Source organism: Saccopteryx bilineata, chromosome 2 (assembly GCF_036850765.1).
Source record: "Saccopteryx bilineata isolate mSacBil1 chromosome 2, mSacBil1_pri_phased_curated, whole genome shotgun sequence".
NCBI classification, from domain to species: domain Eukaryota; kingdom Metazoa; phylum Chordata; class Mammalia; order Chiroptera; family Emballonuridae; genus Saccopteryx; species Saccopteryx bilineata.
This window is the reverse complement of record NC_089491.1, coordinates 192,080,737-192,103,857: the sequence shown is the minus strand read 5'-3', so window position 1 is coordinate 192,103,857 and position 23,121 is coordinate 192,080,737. Positions and strand designations below refer to the sequence as shown.

Here is a 23,121-nt window from a genome sequence, read left to right as displayed (position 1 = left end):
GCTTTTCACAAGGTGAATGGAGAAGGGCCCTGGCCCCACCCAGCTCAACCTGAGATCTCAGCGAGCCTTGGGTCACAGTTGCCTCTTGTGCCTCCAGTGGGGCTCAGCTCAGGCACCAGTGTGCTTAACCTTTAAAGAAATCACTCCTTTTTTCCTTTTTTTCCTCATTTGTTGAGGGCCTATTTCTCTATCTTCTTCATAGACCAATAGCAGAAGGCCCGTCCAGTGTGCCTGTTGGGAAGGGAAGAACATTTCAGGAAGTGGCCATTCATTCTTTCCTGTTTAGTAGGATTATTCAGTGGTTTCCTCTCCTGTCCTTTACTCTCTTAATTTGTACCACTTTAAATTTAATGGGTACCTGTCATGATTGTCAGGACCCTTCTGTAAGCTTGGAAGAAGGATCAGTTCCCTTGCCATAGGAGGAGGTGCTGCAGCAAGAATGAGCCCATCCAAGCCCTTAGGCACCTGGAAGTCCTTTCCTAGCAGCCTGTCGGCTGGAGCCTGGGGACACAGCAAAGGGCCTGACCATGTAGCTGTGAGTTTTATAATGGGTTCTGGAGATTGCTGAGCTGCGCGTGGTATGATCAGGGTCCTGCTTTTAATTTTTAAAAAGCATTTCATTGTGATAAAATACACATAACATATCATGTACCATCTTAACCATTCTAAGTGTTCAGTGCAGTGAAATTAAGCATTCAAACTGATGTGAACCATCACAACATCCATATGGAGAACTCTTCATCTTGCAAAACTGACACTTTGTCCCCATTAAATAGTGCTCATTTCCTTCCCAAAGCCCTTGGCAGTCACCACTCTCCTCTGTGTCCTTTCAGTCTATGGGTTTGACAGCTCCACTTTGCAGAGGGTCACCTGGCAGTGGCAGGGAGGCCAGTGAGGAGAGGAAAGTATCGGAGTTGGAAATGATGGTCTGAGCCAAGGGTATAGCAGAGGAAATGAGTTTTTTGAAAGATATGAATGTAATTGAGAGGATCTTTGTCACTGATGGAAGTGGGTGAGGTGAGTGAGAGGCAGGGACCAAGTATGCTTCTCACAGTAATAAGCTGGGTGTTTTTACGAGGAAGAGGAATGAGGAAGGCAACACATGTTGGGGTGGAGAGACAGGAGTTTAATTTATGCCAGGCTGTGGGATGTCCAAAGGAAAGTGTCCAGTGCACAATTATAAATGTGGGCCTGGAGTGGGAGGTGTACTCCATGTGAGATCTCAGCATCTTGGTGGTGCTAATGCCCTGGGAGCTGACAAGCCCTTCTGGGAATCATTTTAAAATGAAAGCTTCTTGTTATTTGGTAACATGCACTTCTACCAGTTTTCACCCACATATAAAGGAAAAACAACCTATAGGCAGTGCTTGGGAAACAGTTGACTGCATTGCATGAGGCTAGTCGGGTTGTGTCAAGCAGCTTTGTGGACATCCGATAATTTTCTCTGGGAATCTTCAAGAATGGTTCCTTGAAGTCAACCAACAAAACCAGAGCCAAATGTTTCAGTACTGGGCTGGACACATTTTCATCAGGGCCTGCTCCCAAAGACAGACTCTCCTGTCATAGACCTTGAACTCAGATCAAAGCTGCTGAGGGGTTCTGGGGCGGTGTGATTCACACAGATAGGTGAGTTTTGACTGGGGTGGCCGATGTTTAAGACTGAACATGGGTAAGTTAAAGTAATGCCAAATTTTGGGAAGATGCTGTCAGTTCCTAACAGACACAGTAGAATTGCAGGCCCCGCAGTGACTGTCCTGGGAAGATGTGGTTCAGCAGTGTGGTCGGGATTGGTAATAGTGAAATCCGTAGAGGTCAGGAGTTTAGGAACGGCTGTAATGTAAAAGATGGTGATCAGAACCTCCAAATTTTAACTCCTATATTGGACATGATTCTTTAAACAAAGCCATGCAACCTGGTGCTGGAGTTTCTTTTTCTCTCTCCTTTGTGAATTACTCTGTTTCTCCAGTTTGCTGTTATGGGGTTCTGAATCCAAGGGGCCTTTACAGGGAGGGCTCTGCCCATCTGACCACCCCACATAGGTGTACAGGGTCTGCAGAATGATTCCCAAACTTCCCAGCTGTCTGCTGACTGTCTCCACTGTGTCTCATAAGGTGAATCCCCCATATCATGTCCCTCTGGTGGAGCTGGTCCCGCACCCGGAAACAGCCCCTGTGACAGTGGACAGGACTCACACCCTGATGCAGAAGATCGGACAGTCCCCAGTCAGGGTCCTGAGGGAGGTTGACGGCTTTGTCCTGAATCGCCTGCAGTATGCGGTCATTGGCGAGGCCTGGAGGCTGGTGCAGGTATGCAGGCTCGGGGCAGTGGGGCAGTGGTAGGGGTGCAGTGGGGCGGAAGCGGGAATGGGCGGAGGGCGGAGGTGGGGATGTCGGGCGGAAGAGGGTTTCGAGGAAGGTGGAAGTGGGGGCAGAGGGAGGACAGAAGCGGGAATAGGCCGAGGGCAGAAGTGGGGATGGAGGGATGGAGATGGAGGGCGGAAGCAGGAATGATTTCCAAGTCAGAGTGGGAGCAGAGTGAAACAGCTTCTAGGCGAGGCTGTGGGAAGTCAGCGCTCGGGCCACTGTTTCTGGAGACTAACGGCCAGTTGGTGTCTCGAGTGCAGTGAAAAGGCAACGAAAATCTGCCGGCAGTGCAGCATTCACTGTTTCACAGAAGTTCTGTTACATGGAGTCCTCTGACGTCCGATGCGATGTAAGACTGTTTCCTGCCCCTGCATATCACTGCCACATAGTTGTCTCCAGGTGACACGTGTCATTTCCCAGACTCAGACTCCTCACTCCCAGTGTTATGATTTTTCAGGAGGAAAAAAAATTATATTTGAAGTGAAGTACACATGTGTCCTCTAGGAATCCAATTTATTTTAAGAGCTTGAAAAAGCAATTATAATCCTTATACTTGTTAATAACAGGCTTCTCTTACCAGAAACAAGGCATTATTGATATCTTCATGTTTGACCTGAGAAGTGACCTCACTGCATACACTCCTAGCCACATTTGTATGGGAACATGGTGCCCCTGGGATGCAGGGCTAGGCTTGGACTCAGGTGGGTGATGGTTGCCATCTGCAGTAGGCCCATAGTTCCTGAGTCCTGTGCAGGCCTGCAGGTCCTAGGCCGGAACAGGGATAGGAAGCCATCCCCATAGCTCCCTAGTGCAAGATGTGAGTTTCTTCCTTGTTTGGCATTTGGTCACAACTCTGTGACATTCCTCATCTGACCTCACTGCTCAGTGCCTTTGCTACACGGCAACTGTAACTCTGTGTCCTTGTGATTTAAATCCACTTAATGCTCTTATACCTGCAGTTCCCACTGTCAAGTTTGCAGTTTTAATTTAGCAATTGTAGAATGTCTTTGAACATCAGTTGGTGATAGGATATTTGAAAGAAACACTGAACTAAATGCTCCCCATCAGAGATCTATTAGAAGTATTTCCATTTGCCTGTACAGTATTTCAGAGTTGACAGAGTACTTTCTCAGGATTTTCAGATATTTTCTCAATCATCCAGTCTTAAAACTGTGCTATTTTTTGCCTTTACAAATGAAAACACTAGCCTGGGAATTTAAATAGTCTGATTGCTATTCCACAGACAAGCAGGGGCTCAGCCCTGTGCCACCACTGTGCTTCTGAGCCTGCATTTGTTAGTGAAAGTAACAGTGGATCTAGATGAGGAGGATTGTATGGGATTATAGATACGTAAAGGGCCAGGGACATGCCTGGATTATTGTACAGTTTAGTAAACTTATGCATTATCATGAAAATGACCATGACAGTGTTTTCTGAGGCCTTAAAAACAGGATTCTTTTTTATGTGCAATAGGTGTCACCCATGAGTTAGTGCTGACCTGCCTGAAATGCTCATATCCTGGCGATACCCTTGAGGCCCAGGGCTGCTGGAGGGATGGCAGCATGGGCCTGGGAGCTTGTTGGAAATGCAGCGTCTCAGGCCTTACCTGGGTCTGCAGAATTGGAGTCTACATGTGAACCAGCGCCACAGGAGTTCACTGTACACATTCAAGTCAGAGGAGTCCTGGCCCACTGCCCGGGGAGACCTTGGCCTCAAAGTCTCAGTGTATTATATTTCATCTGTTCTAAGATAAACTTTTATTTATTTATTTATTTTTTACATCATTTCAACATCTTAGTTTTACTGGCAACATTTTTCTTCCTTAATGGAACATTAAATACTAATTTGACTTTGACCTGATGGAGTCTCAATCTTAATTTCAGTGGGATACCATATATTCTACTACTGTCTTCTATTTGTCTTTTCTCCTTCCATGTTTTTCTGTCTCATATGTCTCTTGTTTCTGACCCTCTTTACCTTTGACTCGGGCTCATAATAGATAAACCTGCATCTCTAACCAGCTTCTTCCTGCTTCACAGAAAGGCTCTCACATGTCACTTTGGAGCAATGATTTTCAGTCCTAGTTTTCTAATACTGAATACCTCTGGTTATTCCAAAAAGATGTGAACATCAGTTTAAAAAATATTTAATTTACTTTTTAAAAAATTTTTTTACAGAGAGAGAGAGAGTCAGAGAGAGGGATAGATAGGGACAGGCAGACAGGAACAGAGAGAGATGAGAAGGACCAATCATTAGTTTTTTGTTGTAACACCTTAGTTATTCATTGATTGCTTTCTCATATGTGTCTTGACCGTGGGCCTTCAGCAGACTGAGTAAACCCTTGCTCAAGCCAGCGACCTTGGGTCCAAGCTGGTGAGCTTTGCTCAAACCAGATGAGCCCGCACTCAAGCTGGCGATCTCATGGTCTCAAACCTGGGTCCTCCGCATCCCAGTCCAACGCTCTATCCACTGCACTACTGCCTGGTCAGGCTTAATTCACTTTTGAGTGAAACAAACACATCTGAACAAATAAATGCAAGGCTGTGCCCACAGTATGTGAGCTGCTGGTCCACACCAGAGCTGGCCTCCCTGTGCCCCAGACTGCATCTCCTGTCGTGCTGGGTACACTCTGCACCAGCCACCCTTGTGTAGCCTTTTGATTCCGGAACAGGGATGCAAATTGTGGTCAGGTTCCTGTGATTAGTCATGGGCCTGTGGGAACTGAAACAGTTCCCTCCAAGGCTCCGAAGCCAGGCAGGCAGTCTCCTTGTACCAGGGAGGCATATGTCCTCCTGCTGCAGGGCTGGGATTGGGTGTGCTCGTGTCTGCTGTTGTCGCCCCCGGAGTGAGCAACCTGAACGTTAGGAATTGCTGTCCTTAAGTTAGAATGTACAGTGAGCTTCTATAAGGAGTGGGAGGTGACACAAGGGGGCGGATTGATGGGGCAAACACATTTTAGGTGGAAGGATGACCCAAAATTGCAAGTTTACTGCTATGAAAACCTGTCCCATCCCCCTCACGTGCGCAGAGGCCTCGCAGAGAGGTGTGACTTTGGTGCTTTTGCCCTTTGATAAGCTGGTATCAGCTGGGTCCCGTTCTCTAGTTCTCATTAATCCCGAGGGTGTTGCTCTCACACATCTCCACCAATATGCTGCCCATGGCCCAGCCTTTTCTGACAGTGTGAGGAGGCCCTGTCATCTCACCAATGGCATTTTCCCTTAAATATCACCCTGAGCCGGGGCCGCATGAGCGAGTGAGTACATTCCCTGCTGGTGACTGGGACTTCTGCTCTCAGATGAAAAATGTTCGCAGTGGAGCTGTGGGGATGAGTAAAATCCAGAGCAGCTCAGCCACTTGTGCACAGATTTTAGGACCAAGGAGGCAACAGTTGTCCTGTGGCTTCAGAGTTCAGCAGGATAAAGCATGTTGCTTACAGGCAGCTGGAAGGTGGGGCTGTGTGAGCAGTTCTTCTTTGGAACGTGTCCAGCAGGGGAAATGCCGAGGCTTGAGTGAAATATCATCGTACAGACAGCGGTAACATCTGCACACTTGGCAAGAAGAGTCACGCAGACGACAGGCCAGGACGTAATGGGGGAGTTCAAGGAGCCAAGATTGAGGTGGGCTACTGCCCTAGGCACCACTTCCTCAGCTAGCTGTGGGAGTTTCTACATGTCATGGATTTTTTTTTCCCCCCCGAAGCTGGAAACGGGGAGAGACAGTCAGACAGACTCCCGCATGTGCCCTACCGGGATCCACCTGGCATGCCCACCAGGGGGCGACGCTCTGCCCACCAGGGGGCAATGCTCTGCCCCTCCGGGGCGTCGCTCTGCTGCTACCAGAGCCACTCTAGCGCCTGGGGCAGAGGCCAAGGAGCCATCCCCAGCACCCGGGCCATCCTTGCTCCAATGGAGCCTCGGCTGCGGGAGGGGAAGAGAGAGACAGAGAGGAAGGAGGGGTGGGGGGTGGAGAAGCAAATGGGCGCTTCTCCTATGTGCCCTGGCCGGGAATCGAACCTGGGTCCCCCGCATGCCAGGCCGATGCTCTACTGCTGAGCCAACCGGCCAGGGCTTGTCATGGATTTTAAAATTTAAACTCAAAGAGTTTAGGGTTTTAATTTTTTAAAAGAAATAATGGATAAAGTCAGAGTGAATCTCCTGTGGTTAAAAAGAACTAGCCTGCAGCAGCCTTGCCCGCTGACCTCTGGGGTCTCCGAGTGCCTTCCCTTCCTGGGCCCTGAGCAGCACGGCTAGGATGGAGCCACCTCTGCTCCCCTGTGGCACCCCTGGCCTGGGCCTCCCTTTAGGGGTCTGCCTGGGCAGCTCTCCCTGCTTCACATAGGGCTCTGCAGGGAGGCAGGTAGTTCCCTCTCACTTCTGCTCCCATAGCAGTTCTCGCTGTGGGTCCAAACTGTGGTCCTGCTGTGCCCTTGCCTGCCCTGGGCTCTGTGCTTCCTTTTTTTTTTTTTTATTTTGGTCCCTTTTTATTTTCATTTTATTGTTTTTCTTTTATTCATTTGGGCTTATTTTTGTGTTTGTGTGGTTCCTTCTTTTCTGTTCTGCTCAGGTTCAGGTCGTGGACAGGGAATCTTCCCGTCCCCATCTGCGTTTGCCCTAGGTCACTATGCCTTTATTTTTGGTTCTTACTAGGTCAGAAATTCTAAGATGTTTCCCTGCCATTTCTGCATTATTTATTCTGCCTCCTGGAAATACACCCACATACTGGTGTGGATGAGTCTGAGGTCCAGCACATGGAGCACACAGAGCTTCCCGTCTTGCTCTACCCCTGGCCGCATCGTCCCTGTCTTTACCTGGCCTCTATCGTTCTTGACTTTCAAAGCCTGGGGGTGGCTTCTCTGTGGCAGCAAGTTCATCACCAGGACATTAAGGATTTCTCTGACTCTAACCCTCCAGCTCTACCATGTGAGTCCACCGTGGACCCATTGCGACTGTTCTTTTCTTCAGCTCTGCCCCCTTGCCTGTGCTGCAGCTCAGTTAGGACACCCATGGGAACCCTAGGGCCTTTGCAGCAGACGTGTCACCCCCTTCACCAGATAGACTGGGGCGTGCTTCCACGTTGGCTTTAAATTCAGAGAGCTTTCTGTCAGTGGGCTTTTGTTCAGAGAGAGGGTAATGCTTTTCATCTACAAGGGAACACTGAATGCATGGCAGCAGTCTCATATTTTTTTTTGTTTGTACTTTTTACTAGTGGGGAGAGGGACAGATGGGAACAGACAGACAAGAAGAGAGAGAGATGAGAAGCACCAGTTCTTCATTTCGGCACCCAGATGGAAACAGACAGACAAGAAGAGAGAGAGATAAGAAGCACCAGTTCTTCATTTTGGCACCTCAGTTATTCATTGATTGCTTTCTCATATGTGCTTTGACTGGGAGGCTCCAGCTTAGCCAATGACCCCTTGCTCAAGCCAGTGACCTTGAGCTTCAAGTCAGTGACCTTTGGGCTCAAGCCAGTGACCGTGGGGTTATGTCTATGATCCCACACTCAAGTGGTGACCCCACACTCAAGCTGGTGAGCCTGTGCTCAAGCCAGCAACCTCGGGATTTTGGACCTAAGTGCTCTGTGTCCCACGCTGACACTTGATTCACTGCACCACTGCCTGGTCAGGAGAGGGTCTCACATTTTAAGAACTCCCAGAACTGTATCAGAGTCCACCTGTGATGCAGCACTGACCACTGGGTGAGAGTCAGTTAAGTCGAGCCATTCATTGGCAATGAGTCAGCTGTCTGGCTGGGAGGACCCAGTCTAGATGGGACTTGGGGTATGAGACTATGCGTGGGAAGAGGCGACTGTGGCATAGGACTCCCCCAGGGGGCTGGTGGCTAAAGGGGGCACGCGCAGCTGCAGAGGCCCCTCCAGAGCAGCGGTGAGCATGTGAGCACTGCAGGAACTCGCTCTCTTCTCTGGACGTGTGGCCTGCTGGCTGGGAGTCACCAGCGAAGTAGAACTCCTGGCAGCTAGTGTCATTAAGAAGTAGACCATTTCTGTAATTGGATTTATTACCTTAGAAAAGGTAACTTTCTGCATTAGCCAGCTTTCTGCCAAGTTGGCCAAGTGACAAAGCCCTGTTGAAAGGAGAGATGATGTTGATTGATTTAGAGACACCTCTAGCCCTGTTAACAGAGAAGCATAATGAAAACATCAACCACATACTTAATTTAAAAAAAATCCCTGCTTGGCCTGCCTGGGGTTGCTTTAGTAGTGTTTAAAGTAAGAGCTTCAATGTTAGTATTGTAATTCTAAAAAAATAAATAAGTGAATGGAAATGTTATTATGCTGACACCTGAGGAGTAATGACCACCATCAGTGAGTCTGATGATGGATTTTAGCTCCTCCAGCGTGGGTTGAAAAGTTAACAGGAAGGAGGTGGGGGGCTTCTGAAGTTGAGGATAGATTGAGGGCAGGGCGCTCTCTAGAGAAAGGCAGGGGAGGGTGCTGCAGGACACAGCCCACTGTATGGCCTGTTGCCTGGCCTTCCTTGCTTCCCATGGCTTGTGACCTGGGACTAGGAGGCAAGAAACCCCACTGGAATTCTGAAGGAGAGGCAGACGGGGGGGGGGGGGAGCTGTGCTTCTGGTTTTGAGTGGGGCTTATGCTCTTTGGTTCAAACCTCTTTGTAAGACACTTTATTCCCAGAACACCCCCCAATGGAGGGATCCTCGCCCTTGCTGAGCAGTGTACACGTCCTCACATCTGCACAAGAGGATGGATTTCTTTTGCTGTGTTTGTTTTTAAGGTCAAAACGTCTTTCATTCTTTCAGACTGTAATAGCGGTTTTCTCCGTGAAAGCCTTGTTGCCAGCACCGCACAGCACCCACCCAGTGTGGCCACCGGGGCTTACAGAGAGCACCCCTGGCCTTCGGACAATGTCTTCCTCTTTTTTCCTTTCCTTTTTTGATTTGTTTCTATGTGAGAGCTTTATTTTAAAGAATATTCAGAAGGGAAAATACTGCCTGTGTTTCCCCTACCCTAAGTCAAATAACTTTTATTTCTCTGTGTTCCTGTCTAGTTTCTATTAAGAATACTTTTCTCAGGCTTTCATTTTTTTTTTTTAAATAATTTTATTTTTTTAATGGGGTGACATCAATAAATCAGGATACATATATTCAAAGATAACAAGTCCAGGGTATCTTGTCGTTCAATCATGTTGCATACCCATCACCCAAAGTCAGATTGTCCTCCGTCACCCTCTATCTTGTTCTCTCTGTGCCCCTCCCCCTCCCCCTTTCCCTCTCCCATTCCCCCCTCCCCCCGTAACCACCACACCCTTATCAATGTCTCTCAGTTTCACTTTTATGTCCCACCTACGTATGGAATAATGCAGTTCCTGTTTTTTTCTGATTTACTTATTTCGCTTCGTATCATGTTATCAAGATCCCACCATTTTGCTGTAAATGTTCCGATGTCATCATTTCTTATGGCTGAGTAGTATTCCATAGTGTATATGTGCCACATCTTCTTTATCCAGTCATCTATTGACGGGCTTTTTGGTTGTTTCCATGTCCTGGCCACTGTGAACAATGCTGCAATGAACATGGGGCTGCATGTGTCTTTACGTATCAATGTTTCTGAGTTTTGGGGGTATATACCCAGTAGAGGGATTGCTGGGTCATAAGGTAGTTCTATTTTCAGTTTTTTGAGGAACCACCATACTTTCTTCCCTAATGGTTGTACTACTTTACATTCCCACCAACAGTGGATGAGGGTTCCTTTTTCTCCACAGCCTCTCCAACATTTGCTATTACCTGTCTTGCTAATAATAGCTAATCGAACAGGTGTGAGGTGGTATCTCATTGTCAGGCTTTCATTTTTAATGGCTTCGTGATATTTCATTCAGTTGATTTTTTTTTTTTTATCTAGTTTTAAGGTAGCTTCAAGTTTTCTGCCATGGCCAGGCCTCAGCATGCTCCTTTGCATGCTCAGCTTCTTTTGGAGTTTTCTCATGGGAAAATTTACCCAAAGACTCAGCTTTTCCTGGCTCCCATTCTCCAGTTAAGACAATAGATAGACTCCTGAACTGCTCTGGTTGGGGAGGGGTGGAAGGACTTTGACATGACCTCGGTAGTCCATGTTCCTAGGCAGTAAGTCTGTGTTGCTGGTGGTGATGGACATTTGCACAAGAAAAACTTTGAAAATTCAGGACCACATGTGGGAAAACTTCAAGTGAAACAAAGTAGGAGACAAAAGCTAGGGGTTGGTAAATAAGAAAACCAGACAAGGAAAGATGGCATGAAGAAATAAAACAAGATGAAAATGAGGGCATGTGGAGAATGGGTGGACTGAGTAAGGAAATTTAATATGAGAATTGGATGATGAAAGAGGAGAGAGAATTCTGTGTAGCTGGTCATCAGCAGAGAAAATATAGAAGATTCATGCATTTAATACTGCACCATTGAACTCTGCGACACTGCCCTGCCATGGCCTTTCTCTGTGTCTCTCTGCCTACTGTTAATCATTAGATGTGTCTTCTCTCCTCCTCTTCCCACCCCACAAAGTGCTCACCCCAAGACACCTGAAGGTGAGGACCATGCTTTGAACTTCTGCTTTATCCCCTCTGATGATTGGCTGGACATCCAGTCAGACACAGGCTAGATGTTGCCGTGAAGGTATTTTGTGGTGCGATTAGCATCTATAATCTGTTCACTTTAATGAAAGGTTATTCACAGTAACCTGAGCAAGCTTTTATTTATTTATTTTTTTCTGAAGTTGGAAACGGGGAGGCAGTCAGACAGACTCCTGCATGCGTGCAACCGGGATCCACTCGGCATGCTCACCAGGGGGCGATGCTCTGCCCATCTGAGGCATTGCTCTGTTGTGACCAGAGCCATTCTAGCGCCTGAGGCAGAGGCCACGGAGCCATCCTCAGTGCCCAGGACAACTCTGCTCCAATGGAGCCTTGACTGCAGGAGGGGAAGAGAAAGAGTGGAAGGAGAGGGGGAGGGGTGGAGAAGCAGATGGGTGCTTCTCCTGTGTGCCCTGCCAGGGCCTGAGCAAGCTTTATCCCATCAACTGAAAGGACTGAAGAGGAGAATGAGGTGTCCACCATCAGCCCCCGCCCCAGATCTCAGGCTTGCCAGTGCCTGCAGTTAGTTGCAGAAGCTAATTTCTTGAAATAAATCTTTCTCTATATGTAACCTATTGGTTCTGTCTCTCTTGTAGGAACCTGACTGATACACCCCCAGACCTTGATTATCTGTACCTAAAGTTTGTATGACAGTGATTGAATACTTCATTAACTATCTTGAATTTGCTCCTTACTTGTGGATGGGGGTCTTGTGTCACCTCCACCCCCCCATGCCCTCATCCCAATCATGCTAGGTGAGAAGCAGGTGCCCTGGAGCCATGAGTTTTTGTTGGTTGATTGTGGTAAGACATAGATTTTAACGGAAGGGAGTAGCAGCTAGAAGTTTTTCAATAAAGGGGATTCCTCACCACTTGGACAGGGCTCTCAATGCCTGGCAATTGTTTAAGATGTGATGTAATAGGGATCTTAGTGTCCGTCACTCTGTATGAGTTTTAGGGATCTTTTAACCACATGAGGCTTTTCTTTGTGTGTGTGACGTGAGAATTTTACCACGACATGGAGGAACTCCTGGTAGCTATATTGACAAATGACGGTTGAACCCGATACTCTAGAGTGGGGAAGGATTTCATCCCTCAGATAGTGTGAAAAGCACTACTGCCAGAATCATTTATCAGATCTGTGGGCTCAACTCAAGCCCTTGTTTCTGCCTTTTATACTGTAGGGAGAACAGCTGTGTTAGGCTTGCTTGCTTGCACTTGCATGATTAGTGCGTGAGCACATGGCAGAGCCATGCATGTGTAGCCTGTGTAAGGCTACGGGTACTTTCCCTTGGTACGATCGCCTGCCCACCACTGCGAGGGGCCGTTTTGCTGTTCGTTTGCCTGCTGCCGTGAGAAGCGGTTTTCCCCCATTTGCTTATCTGCTCTTGGGAGAATCCAATAAATGGGAATTGTCCACCTCTTTCTGGCTCCACAGTTCCCCTATCATCTGCCCGAATCCAGTGAACCTGCCTGGCGTTGGCCAACAGCATTACACATACCATTGTAATCGTTTATTGTAATTAATCCTGACAATATTAGCACAGGTCACATGTGTCACTAAGGCTCTGGGTGGTATGGGAGTGGAAAAGTAATTTTCCTCCCACCTTCCTAAGTTCTTCTGGCTGACCTAATGATCCAAGTAACTTAAGACAGATTAACAGAGGAAAACGACCAAAGTTTTTATGAGTGTACATACATGGGTTCTACAAGAATATAGGACCTGAGGCCATGCTGGGCATCTGCAGTTCTGGGCCAAGGAGTGAGAAGCACGGTCGGGAAAGCTGGCAGTTCACGGGTAGATGAGGTCAAGTCAACGGATTCTTGCTGGACCACCCAGAAACAGTGGGACACAGGGGCAGTCCTCCCTGTCACATGTGCTCAGTAAGCTTCCCTTCCTGAAGCAGGTTTCCAACTTGAATTCCTTTTGGTAGATGAAGGAGGATCAAAGCTTTTTTCTGAGTCTTTTATTTCTTAAAAACAACCAGCTTAAAAATAATCAATATCCCAAAAGGTATATGTTGGGGTGGCAAATTCTGGCTCCCCTTAGAGGAAGGAAGTTCAACGGCAAAGTTAAGCAACTTGAGCTTCAAAACATCCTAATCATGAACCTTTCATTCAGTGCCGAGTGCAGCAGGGATAAACCGTGTGCCTCAGTGAAGTGAAATCCCAGTAACTGAGCATCTCAGGCGAATCACTTCGTTTCTTTCCTCTGGATTTAATTTCTGTGAAAAGACTCAAGCTTAGCCCTGGCCAGATGGCTTTTTTGGTTAGAGGAGTGGTTCTCAAAGTGTGCGCCCTAGAAGATTTCCAGGTGTGCCCTATGATATTCCAGAGAAATATGTGCCTGTTGGGGACCAAAAAACCAACAGGGTTTTTGGAGTTTAGATTTTTGGGGGACAGAGGTGTGGGGAATTGGCTGTAAGCTGACAGTCTGCCCACTCCTCACTTCACTTGACTGATTAGGTTGCAAAAGGCTGTTAAGCTGTGGTGCTGGATTGTTTACACTACCCCCATGTTCCCTGGAAAGACTGGAGGCAAGTTTCTTCTATCCTTTGGTGTCAAGTTAAGATGATATGTATGGTGGGGTTTTTTTGCACTCAACACAATTAAGAGTAAAAAGAGAGGAATTCTTCAATGTATTGATGAGGAAATGATAGTTTGTCTTTCAATATATGCCCAAACATTGAAGAAACCGCTAGGACACATCAGGCTCAGGTTTCTTATAAACACAAAAATGAAAAAACTTAACACATTCACGCCGGGACCTGCCGAATTTACTAAATCTTACTAAGAATGTATCTATATATAAAAAGATAACTTTTTTTTTTTTTTTTTTTCATTTTTCTGAAGCTGGAAACAGGGAGAGACAGTCAGACAGACTCCCGCATGCGCCCGACCGGGATCCACCCGGCACGCCCACCAGGGGCGACGCTCTGCCCACCAGGGGGCGATGCTCTGCCCATCCTGGGCGTCGCCATGTTGCGACCAGAGCCACTCTAGCGCCTGAGGCAGAGGCCACAGAGCCATCCCCAGCGCCCGGGCCATCTTTGCTCCAATGGAGCCTTGGCTGCGGGAGGGGAAGAGAGAGACAGAGAGGAAAGCGCGGCGGAGGGGTGGAGAAGCAAATGGGCGCTTCTCCTGTGTGCCCTGGCCGGGAATCGAACCCGGGTCCTCCGCACGCTAGGCCGACGCTCTACCGCTGAGCAAACCGGCCAGGGCTAAAAAGATAACTTTTTTGTTGTTTCTTTATTTTTTAACCCCTCTTTTTTACGAATTCTAAAAAGCATAACTCAAAAAGTGTAACATAAAGATGTTTTTTCATGTCAGAATAAATTTAATTTTGTATATTTATTTTGTTTAATTACCATAAAAGCACGCTTGGACTTTATATTTTTCTTTAATATTTGACTTAATTATTATAACATATTTCTCAGAAATTTGTATATAGTGCGCCTACAATTATTTGTAGGATTTTAAATGCACCCCAACTTTAAAATGTTTGAAAACCACTGGGTTAGAGCATTGTCTTAAAGTGCAGAGGTTGCCAGTTTGATCCCTGATTAGGGCACGTACTGGAGCATATTGATGTTCCTCTCTCTCTCTCTCCATCTCTCTCTCTCTCTCTCTCTCTCTCTCTCTCCCTCCATTCCTCTCTCTCCATTCTTCTCTCTTTCTCTCTCTCCATTCCTCTCTCCATTTCTCTCTCTCTCCATCCCTCTCTCTCTCCATCCCTCTCTCTCTCCATTCCTCTCTCTCTCTCCATTCCTCTCTCTCTCTCCATTCCTCTCTCTCTCCATTCCTCTCTCTCTCTCCATTCCTCTCGCACTAAACTTGATAAAAACAAACAAAACCCTCAAGCTTAGAGAAATCTACTTCAATCATGCAAATGCAGCAGAAAGAATTAGGAAGAGAAGACACTAAAATGTCTGCCCGTTTCTAACTTGTTCAGCTCATGACTAGTAACTGATAGAAGCAGAGAGCCCTTTCATGACGAGCCAGGAGGGAGTGGAGAACATTTGGGGTTTGGGGGAAGGCATGCCTCTTCCTCTGCCTGGCGAGATTGTGGCCTGGAGAGTCCCTCTGAGGTTTTCTGTGTTCAGGTCACTGCTAGCTCACAGGATCCTTACACATCAAGAACTAACTGCCCTTAAGTGGCTTCCTTTCTGGGTATTTTAAAATCCTTTTGAAGTCAGCTCTGAAAGTATTAAACCACACATGCGAGACAGCTTCCCCCTTACATCCCTCACAGCCTGAATGCTGTCATTCAAACTTAAGGCTGCGGAATGTTGACCTGGAAGCCAGGGATGAAGGCAAGTGGGCAGGGCCCTGCCTGGCCACTTCTCACAGCGTGCCAGAGCCCTCGGGTGCAGGTGCCACGCAGGTGCCTGCAGCAGCCTGGGGAGGGAACCAGAAACCACCCTTTCTGTCCGGGAGCTTGGAACGGAGGGTGAGGCGGGTGCCCTGTGGTTCAACAGTGGGTTCAATTCTAGGTACTGCTGTGAGCGTCTGTCATATCCTCCCTCTGCTGCCCTCCCTCCTTACAACTCGACTATCAGAAATTTGTCAGCATTCGAGTACACTGAATAAATGAACTCACTGTCATGAGCAGTCCAGAAGAACTCACGGTAGAGTGATTTAGAACTAACAGGAAACCCAGTGAGGTCCCACAGTAGCCAACCCGATGGCCAAACCTTGCAAGCATAAGGCCACTGAGTGTCAGCGAGGATATGGAGTGACTGGGCTGTGTGCGCCCTGCCGGAGGCCTTGTCTCATACAGCTCGAGATGTACGCTTGGGGGTGGCAGTGCTGCCTCAGACACGCACCCCGGGAGCCGGGAGCAGGGATGCCCTTGGCAGCCGTTTGCAGCACATGCAGCCTGGAAGCAACCCAGAGGCTTGCGCACAGCAGGATGGGTGAGTCCGGTCTGTGTGTCCTGCTTTAGTGACAGCAGGCAGAATGCACATAGCATGGCCTGAAGGATTGGGTTTGTCTGAAGAAGCAGAAGTCCCAGAGAAGGTGAAAAGAGGTGCAAAGCACACTCTTGTTTAGGAATGTAGCATAGATGGCAGATCTTAGGTGGTAGTTACAGAAGTCAGTGTCTGGGAAGGACACAGTCAGGAGGACGGGCACGCGCTGGTTGAGGGTTGCTGTGTAGTTCTCTGAACTGCATGCCTATATTCTGTGCACATTGTTTATATCTCACATGAAGAAAACTAGATGGGTAATGTGCTCTCAAACGAAGCAGCTAGTCACTCCTAAACTGCACCTCCCCTTGTGGGTGGTTCTGTCTTCTTGGTCCTTCAGCACCCCAGCATCCTGCAGGGAGGTCTGACACCCACAGAGACCTGAGATAGCAGCCGTTTCTCCCTCAGCAGCTGAGTTCCAGGTCGTGGATGTTGAGGGTACAAATCCCTTTTCTGCCTCTCAAGTGGCTTTGAAGTTGGGGACTAGAGAAGTCACTTGGCCCAGAGGAGGAGGGACATTCTTCAGCATGGAATGCCTGGCCTAGACCCCCCCCAGGCCATCTGGGGGGCACAGGGCCCCTCCCTGTTGGCCACAGGACCCTGGTGAATCTGATGAATTTCTCTCCCCCTCCCCTCTGCTCCCCCCAACATCCTCTCCAACAAGACAGCAGGCAGTCCTATATGGAGAGGTCAAGAGCTGCTCTGTGACCCAGAGTAGTCCATGCAAGGTGGGCCACGTGTCTGAGCCTGTTTTGGCAGCTGGGTGGACACAGCGAGTGGGTGTACCCTGGGGGCAGGGGCAGAGCTGAGGTTTCCACAGCTGAGTGCTTTCCCCTCTCCCCGGGCTGGACCCCACTGGCAACAACCAACTGCCTGGCGAGGGCCACCATGGGCGTGGCCTCTCACAGAGGTGGTTTGGCCTGGCTGCCAGGCAGGAGCTATGGCTGCGCCCACAGCTCTCTATCTGTGAGAGGAACCACCCAGGAGATACGAGCTGGAGATTTCAGTCATGTGCCCCCACCCCCCACCCCATGTGTCTTCCTGATGCTGATGTGGCCATGGTGAAAGTATCCTCTGACAGAGACTAAGGTCTCAGTGAAGGGCAGGATGATACATTCCTGCTCCTTCCAGAAGGATCTGAGGCACAGACCAGGTCACCCCAATGGTCAATTTGACACACAACCTAAAAGCCCAACAGTGCGCCTCTTTGCTTCACAGTTTGCATTTGCAGGAGATTCTGGGGTCCCGCTTTTGCAAACACCCACTTCTCAGCTGTATTTTATCAAAGAATATCATTCTTTACAAACTCATTAAAAGCTAAACAAGGCCAGTTTTGCAGGTGGCACAGCCTGGGAGCAACCTGTCTTTTGTTGGCTCCCGCAGTACAGCCCCAAGTCTGAGCAGATATGTGGAAGACCCTCCCTGCCCTTTCCCTCCAGCGCCCCATTATTTCTTCCCTTTCCCTTCACCCTCCCCCCTTTGCCACAGCTGCAAGTGAGACATGGGTTGTGGGTGGAGTGGGCACCGTCCAGGAGAAGGCTGATTACAGCTATGGAAAAAGTGAATTGGTATCTGATATGTCACAAAATATTCTCTCTCCAGGATTCATTCATATATTATATTTCCATTATTCAAAATTCAGTGACAACACTATTATAGTGCTTAGGGAGTATTTTGGGATCCCGCCCCAGATAGGATGAAAGTGACGGTGAGAAAACGTTCTTTCCAGAAGGTTTATCCTGTGCCACCCCTCTTTTCCATTTAGGAAGGAGTAGTGTCTCCGAGTGACCTGGACCTCGTCATGTCCCACGGCCTGGGCCTGCGGTATGCCTTCATCGGGCCCCTGGAGACCATGCACCTCAATGCAGAAGGTGGGACTCAGACAGGAATTCTGCACGCTGCAGTGTTTCCTTGGGGTTCCCAGTCACCGGTTGTCTCTTCTCACAAGGGAAGCAGTATCATGTGCAGGCAGGAGATGGTGGCCAGCCCTGGCCATTCACAGTAGGAGCGGGATGGGTGGCTATGTCCCGGGATGTAGGTCCATGGACCTCAGGGCTCGTTGTGGAGCATTACTCAGTGAGGACGGAATGGAGAGGTGGGTGATGGTAAGGAGACTTGAGCGCATATCATCCAGCCTGATTATTGTCTTTTCCTAAGATGACGGGATTACTCAGAGGCAGGGGAAAAGCCCATGAACCTCTGACCTTCTGCTTAAGTGTGGGCAGCTTGTAAGTACGATTGCTGAGCTGTAGTCTTCTTTCTAGAACCGGGGTGCCACGAGGGAGGGGCTTCTACAGGAGAAGGGACTGGGAGCCTTGGTCAGCGGGACCGGGCCATCAGTTCCCCTGGAAGCTGCTTTAAAGGGCGTGGGGGAGGTGGGTATGAACTCATAATCTGGTGATTGTAAAAGAAAGCAAGGTCACTTGAGACGGCCGAGGAGCTTCCAAGACTGAAACTGTCCACCAGATTTTAAGCCACTTAAAAAGAATACATTTTTTTTTTTTTTTCATTTTTCTGAAGCTGGAAACAGGGAGAGACAGTCAGACAGACTCCCGCATGCGCCCGACCGGGATCCACCCGGCACGCCCACCAGGGGCGATGCTCTGCCCACCAGGGGGCGATGCTCTGCCCATCCTGGGCGTCGCCATGTTGCGACCAGAGCCACTCTAGCGCCTGGGGCAGAGGCCACAGAGCCATCCCCAGTGCCCGGGCCATCTTTGCTCCAATGGAGCCTTGGCTGCGGGAGGGGAAGAGAGAGACAGAGAGGAAAGCGCGGCGGAGGGGTGGAGAAGCAAATGGGCGCTTCTCCTGTGTGCCCTGGCCGGGAATCGAACCCGGGTCCTCCGCACGCTAGGCCGACGCTCTACCGATGAGCCAACCGGCCAGGGCCAAGAATACATTATTTGGGGGGAAAAAAATGCAATAAAACCTACACCAAACTGAAACAGTGAATCAGCCCTGGCTGGATGTTGTGGTTGGCTAGAGCAGGGGTCCCCAATCTTTTTACAAAGGGGGCCAGTTCACTGTCCCTCAGACCGTGGAGGGCCGGACTATAAAAAAAACTATGAACAAATCCCTATGCACATTGCACATATCTTATTTTAAAGTAAAAAAACAAAACGGAAACAAATACAATATTTGAAGAACAAGTAAATTTAAATCAACAAACTGACCAGTATTTCAATGGGAACTATGCTCCTCTCACTGACCACCAATGAAAGAGGTGCCTCTTCTGGAAGTGCGGCAGGGGCCAGATAAATGGCCTCGGGGCCGTATGCGGCCCGCGGGCCGTAGTTTGGGGACCCCTGGGCTAGAGCATCGTCCTGAAGCACAGAGGTTGTTTCTGTCTGTCTCTCTCACCCTTCTCTCTAAAACCAATCGATAAATTTAAAAACAATGAATCTAAAATGCCATGTATAAATATTTGGGGAAATGTCACCTAATTAGTATTACAGTGGCTGTCTCTTGGTATTGAAATCATAAGTAACTTTTACTACTTCTTTACTTTTCTGTGTTGTTATAAATATCTATAATTATTGTATGTTATTTTTTTAAAGATTTTATTTATTGCTTTTAGAGAGGGGAAAGGGAAAGAGAGATTGGGGGAGAGGAGCAGGAAGCATCATCTTATGGTTGCTCCTCATATGTGCCTTGACCAGGCAAGTCCGGGGTTTTGAACTGGCGACCTCAGCGTTCCAGGTCGACGCTTTATCCACTGCGCCACCACAGGTCAGGCTTGTATGTTATTTTCAATAATTATATTACTAACTTGTAAAACATGTGCAGAAAGAGAAAAGGAGTATTATATTCAGCTCCATGTACTATATTTAACAAAAATATCAAGACAGAAGCTGACCCTGAGTGGCCAGTGTGGTGTGTATGTGCTTGTGCATGTTTGTCTATCTGCTCACAACTTCTGTGGCCGTAGAACCCAAGACTGGAAATGGCAGGCAGACAGGTTTAGGGTCAGGACACAGCAGGGAGACCTTTTCTAGTGACTGGAACTGGTGTGGGAGGAGAGGCCATTCTCTGGCAGGGGGGTGAGCTGGGCTTGGGAGGCTGGTCCTTATCTGTGCAGATGTTTCGATGTCGACAGGAATCCTGGAGTGAAGTTGGAAGTTGGAGTAGTTGACCGCTGGGAGTCTGCTTCAGGTTTTATAATTCCACAGGGTTTTGGTAATACTTCAATCAATTTTCACCATGGTAACTAATGAAATACAATGGATAATTCCAGGCAGTTTTACCAGATGGGTTCTTGTACACAGCAGGTCCACGCCTGGGCCTTCAGTGGGCTGGTCTCATGTTGCGCTACATGATTCAGTATGTAACTTGGAGCTTCTTCAACACCCAGCTGGGAGCCGAGGGGAGAGGGGACGCTCACCTGGTGCCCACCTGTCACATGTGTGGAAGGGTTAACAGTGGAATGCAGGAGGACAGTGTAAAGACACAGGCTTTATAAAAGTGAAACCAGACTTTTGAGGTGTCATTAAAATAAAGTCTTGGATAATTAAAAAACTTTTTTTTAACCAGAACATTAAAACTGATGAACATGTTGCAGCATTTGATAGGTATGTAGACATTACTAGATAACCACCATGTTTTCTTTTTCTTCTTTTTTTTTCTTGAGAAAACTAAGATAATTCAGGTATCAGGAGAAATTGATAGGGAGAGACTGAGAACTGCTTTGACTCCCAAACAGGCAGAAACCGAAGCCGATGAAACCAGAAACTCGGGAATCAGTGTGGCAGATAGGAAGGAGGCCCATGACAATTTTTCACACAAAGCAGATTTGATAAGAAAACCTAATTGACTTAATGTGATAATGGTGGACGGATGTAGTTTTCAACTTCAGAGCATTCCAGGGACCAGGGTTAGACAGTTATAAGATTGGACTTGGAACCAGTGGAAATGGTCATGGTTCCTCACAATGTCACCCAGGATATATCAAGATTAGAGTTGGGTGGGTTCTTTTTTTCTGATATTGTTTTCATAAAGCCAGCATCTCAGGTTAAGGCTTAGTTATTAGTCTTAAAAGCTGTAGTTTATCTAGAAGGGGTAAACATATTTAACAACATATTTTTTTAATCTAATAAAGTAGCACTTGAAAAACAGGAGGCCAGCATGTTTTCTTAGCCTGTTGGCTGCTTTTTAAAAGTAACACCCACGAAGGACAGGCTCTCAGAAGGGGAGGCATCTTGTCCGTGGAGCCAGTCATCCTGGGTCCATACCTGGCTTGTAAACTGAATAGTCCTGTGCAGATTAGTTTAGTGCACCTCAGTCTCCCCATCTGTAAAATGGTGCAGCACCAGTAACGATCTCACAGGCATGAGAATTAGACCAGATGGAGACACTTGGCTGGGTGGCTGACGTATGAAGTCCATGAAAAATGCTATATTTAGTTTTTTTTCATTCCCTACTCTTCCAGTTTTTAAAAAACACTCTTCCTCAAAAGATTCACAAGTACATGAGAAAATACAGAACACATACAGATTAGTACATTTTTGCTGTGGAATATGAAATCTTAAGACTTTGGCTTGTTTCCTGGTTAAGCTTTTAGAGTAGCAGGTCAGCAAAGAGAACTGGTCGCTCATGTACCTGGCAGCATTTTGGGCGCCTCCCGAGTTCGGCTCTACCTAGGAAATGACTATTTCTTGGAACCTGGCAGCCCTTGGATATCACCTCCAGTTGAAGTGAATATTCACCATCTTGCATCTCAAAATTTCCCATGTGTAGATGCCTTTTTTTTTCTTTTTTTCCTTGATCATTTAAATTGAGATTCCTGCTTGGTGGGTCTGCTTTATTTGAGGGGAGCTGTGATTTGCGGTCAATAGGTGAGCTGAAGGGGCTGGTCCCTACCATTTCTGTCTGCTGGCCTCTCCAGCCTCTGGCGAGGTCTCACTTGAGTGGGAGGTGGGAATCAGATATTGTCCCTGTGCTTTGGAGCCTTTTTCATCTTCCCTATTAAGTTCTGTCTAGGTAGGTGAACTCATGTGAGTGTGGTGAGTGTGGGCTCCTAGGCTGTGTGAAAACGAGACTTCTCTGGTGTGGGTAGCAGTTGGGCTCTCTCAAGAAACAACACCCAGGGCATGTCCCTGCAGGTGCCTCCACAGTGACGGTGGCCACACAGACAGATGGGACAGCTTTCTGCCGCTCCATCACCTAGGGTTGTACTGAAGGCTCAAGGCACTGTCTCACCTTTGGGGCTCATAGCCAAAGAATAACAAGTCAGAAAGCATCAAGATAATCAGTTCTTTCTTCCATTCTCCCTTATCCCGTATAAGCATCTCTGAAGAAAGGGGGTTCAAAGTCTTCTAAGAAGCAACGTTCTGAGGGTGGTTAGATGCAGAGGGCATGGAAGTACAGAAGGAAACATGGGAGGCTCAGTTTGTAGTGACACAGAAAAGGGCAGTTGTGGGAAACAAGGTAGAGTGGCTTTTCCTTCTCATTTCCACTAAAATTGGTGTTCCCATTCAGTCCTCTTCTAATACTGCTCTAATGGAAGGGGAGATACTGCAAGTAACAGTAAGGTAATAAATTTGCAGGGACACTGTAAATAACTGTGACACCAACTCACCATGAACTTGTCCTTTTGAGCATCCGGCTCTGCCCGTGAGTTGTGGAGTCTGCACATGATGGCTGTTGGCTCCTGTCACCACAGACTCAGGGATGAGCCTGTGGCAAAAGGTTTTTATATTTGTAAGACTAAAATTTTAATTGGTTTCCTGGAAAAGTTGGGAGGAAATTATGAATTATATAAGGAATTTTACTGTATTTTATTATATCTTAAAGAAACAAATGACCTTTTAAAACCACAAACTTGATCAAAGGCAGGGAAAAAAAGAGTTCTCAAAAGCCTCTGGGAGAGTCAAATGACTTCACAAGGACATTGAAAGGTGCTTGCTTGTTCAGAAAACGTGAAGCGATCTGCAGGTGAAACACCGTCTCTGAGTCGCATCCATGGCTGTCTGCTGCTGAGGGAAGACGAAGAAGGGACTGGCTTCCAGGAGGTGCCGTGGGCTGCTGCTCCCTGCGCCGGGGCGAACACCCAGCTCCAGCCAACCCTCCCGCTGTCTTCTCATTTAATATCTTTCCAACATATTTGATTCTGTGTCTCAGATTGAATAAGTATAAACACATAGATAAAGTGAAGAAAACATTTAATTTCCAAAGGAAGTGAAGTGACGGCTGCTTTCCGTGCCCTGGGCATGCCGAGC

General features: G+C 47.7%; 1 protein-coding gene across 2 annotated transcripts in view; it reads left to right on the top strand.

Moving 5' to 3' along the window:
- CRYL1 (crystallin lambda 1) overlaps positions 1–23,121 on the top strand; it is a 154,642-nt gene that overhangs the window by 126,980 nt on the left and 4,541 nt on the right. The window contains exons 5-6 of one of the 2 annotated variants that reach the window (XM_066258990.1): positions 2,112–2,306; positions 17,673–17,778. In XM_066258990.1, coding sequence (XP_066115087.1) covers positions 2,112–2,306; positions 17,673–17,778 — 301 coding nt within the window. The remainder of the gene's footprint in view (positions 1–2,111; positions 2,307–17,672; positions 17,779–23,121) is intronic. The other variant, XM_066258991.1, reaches the window with a different exon arrangement.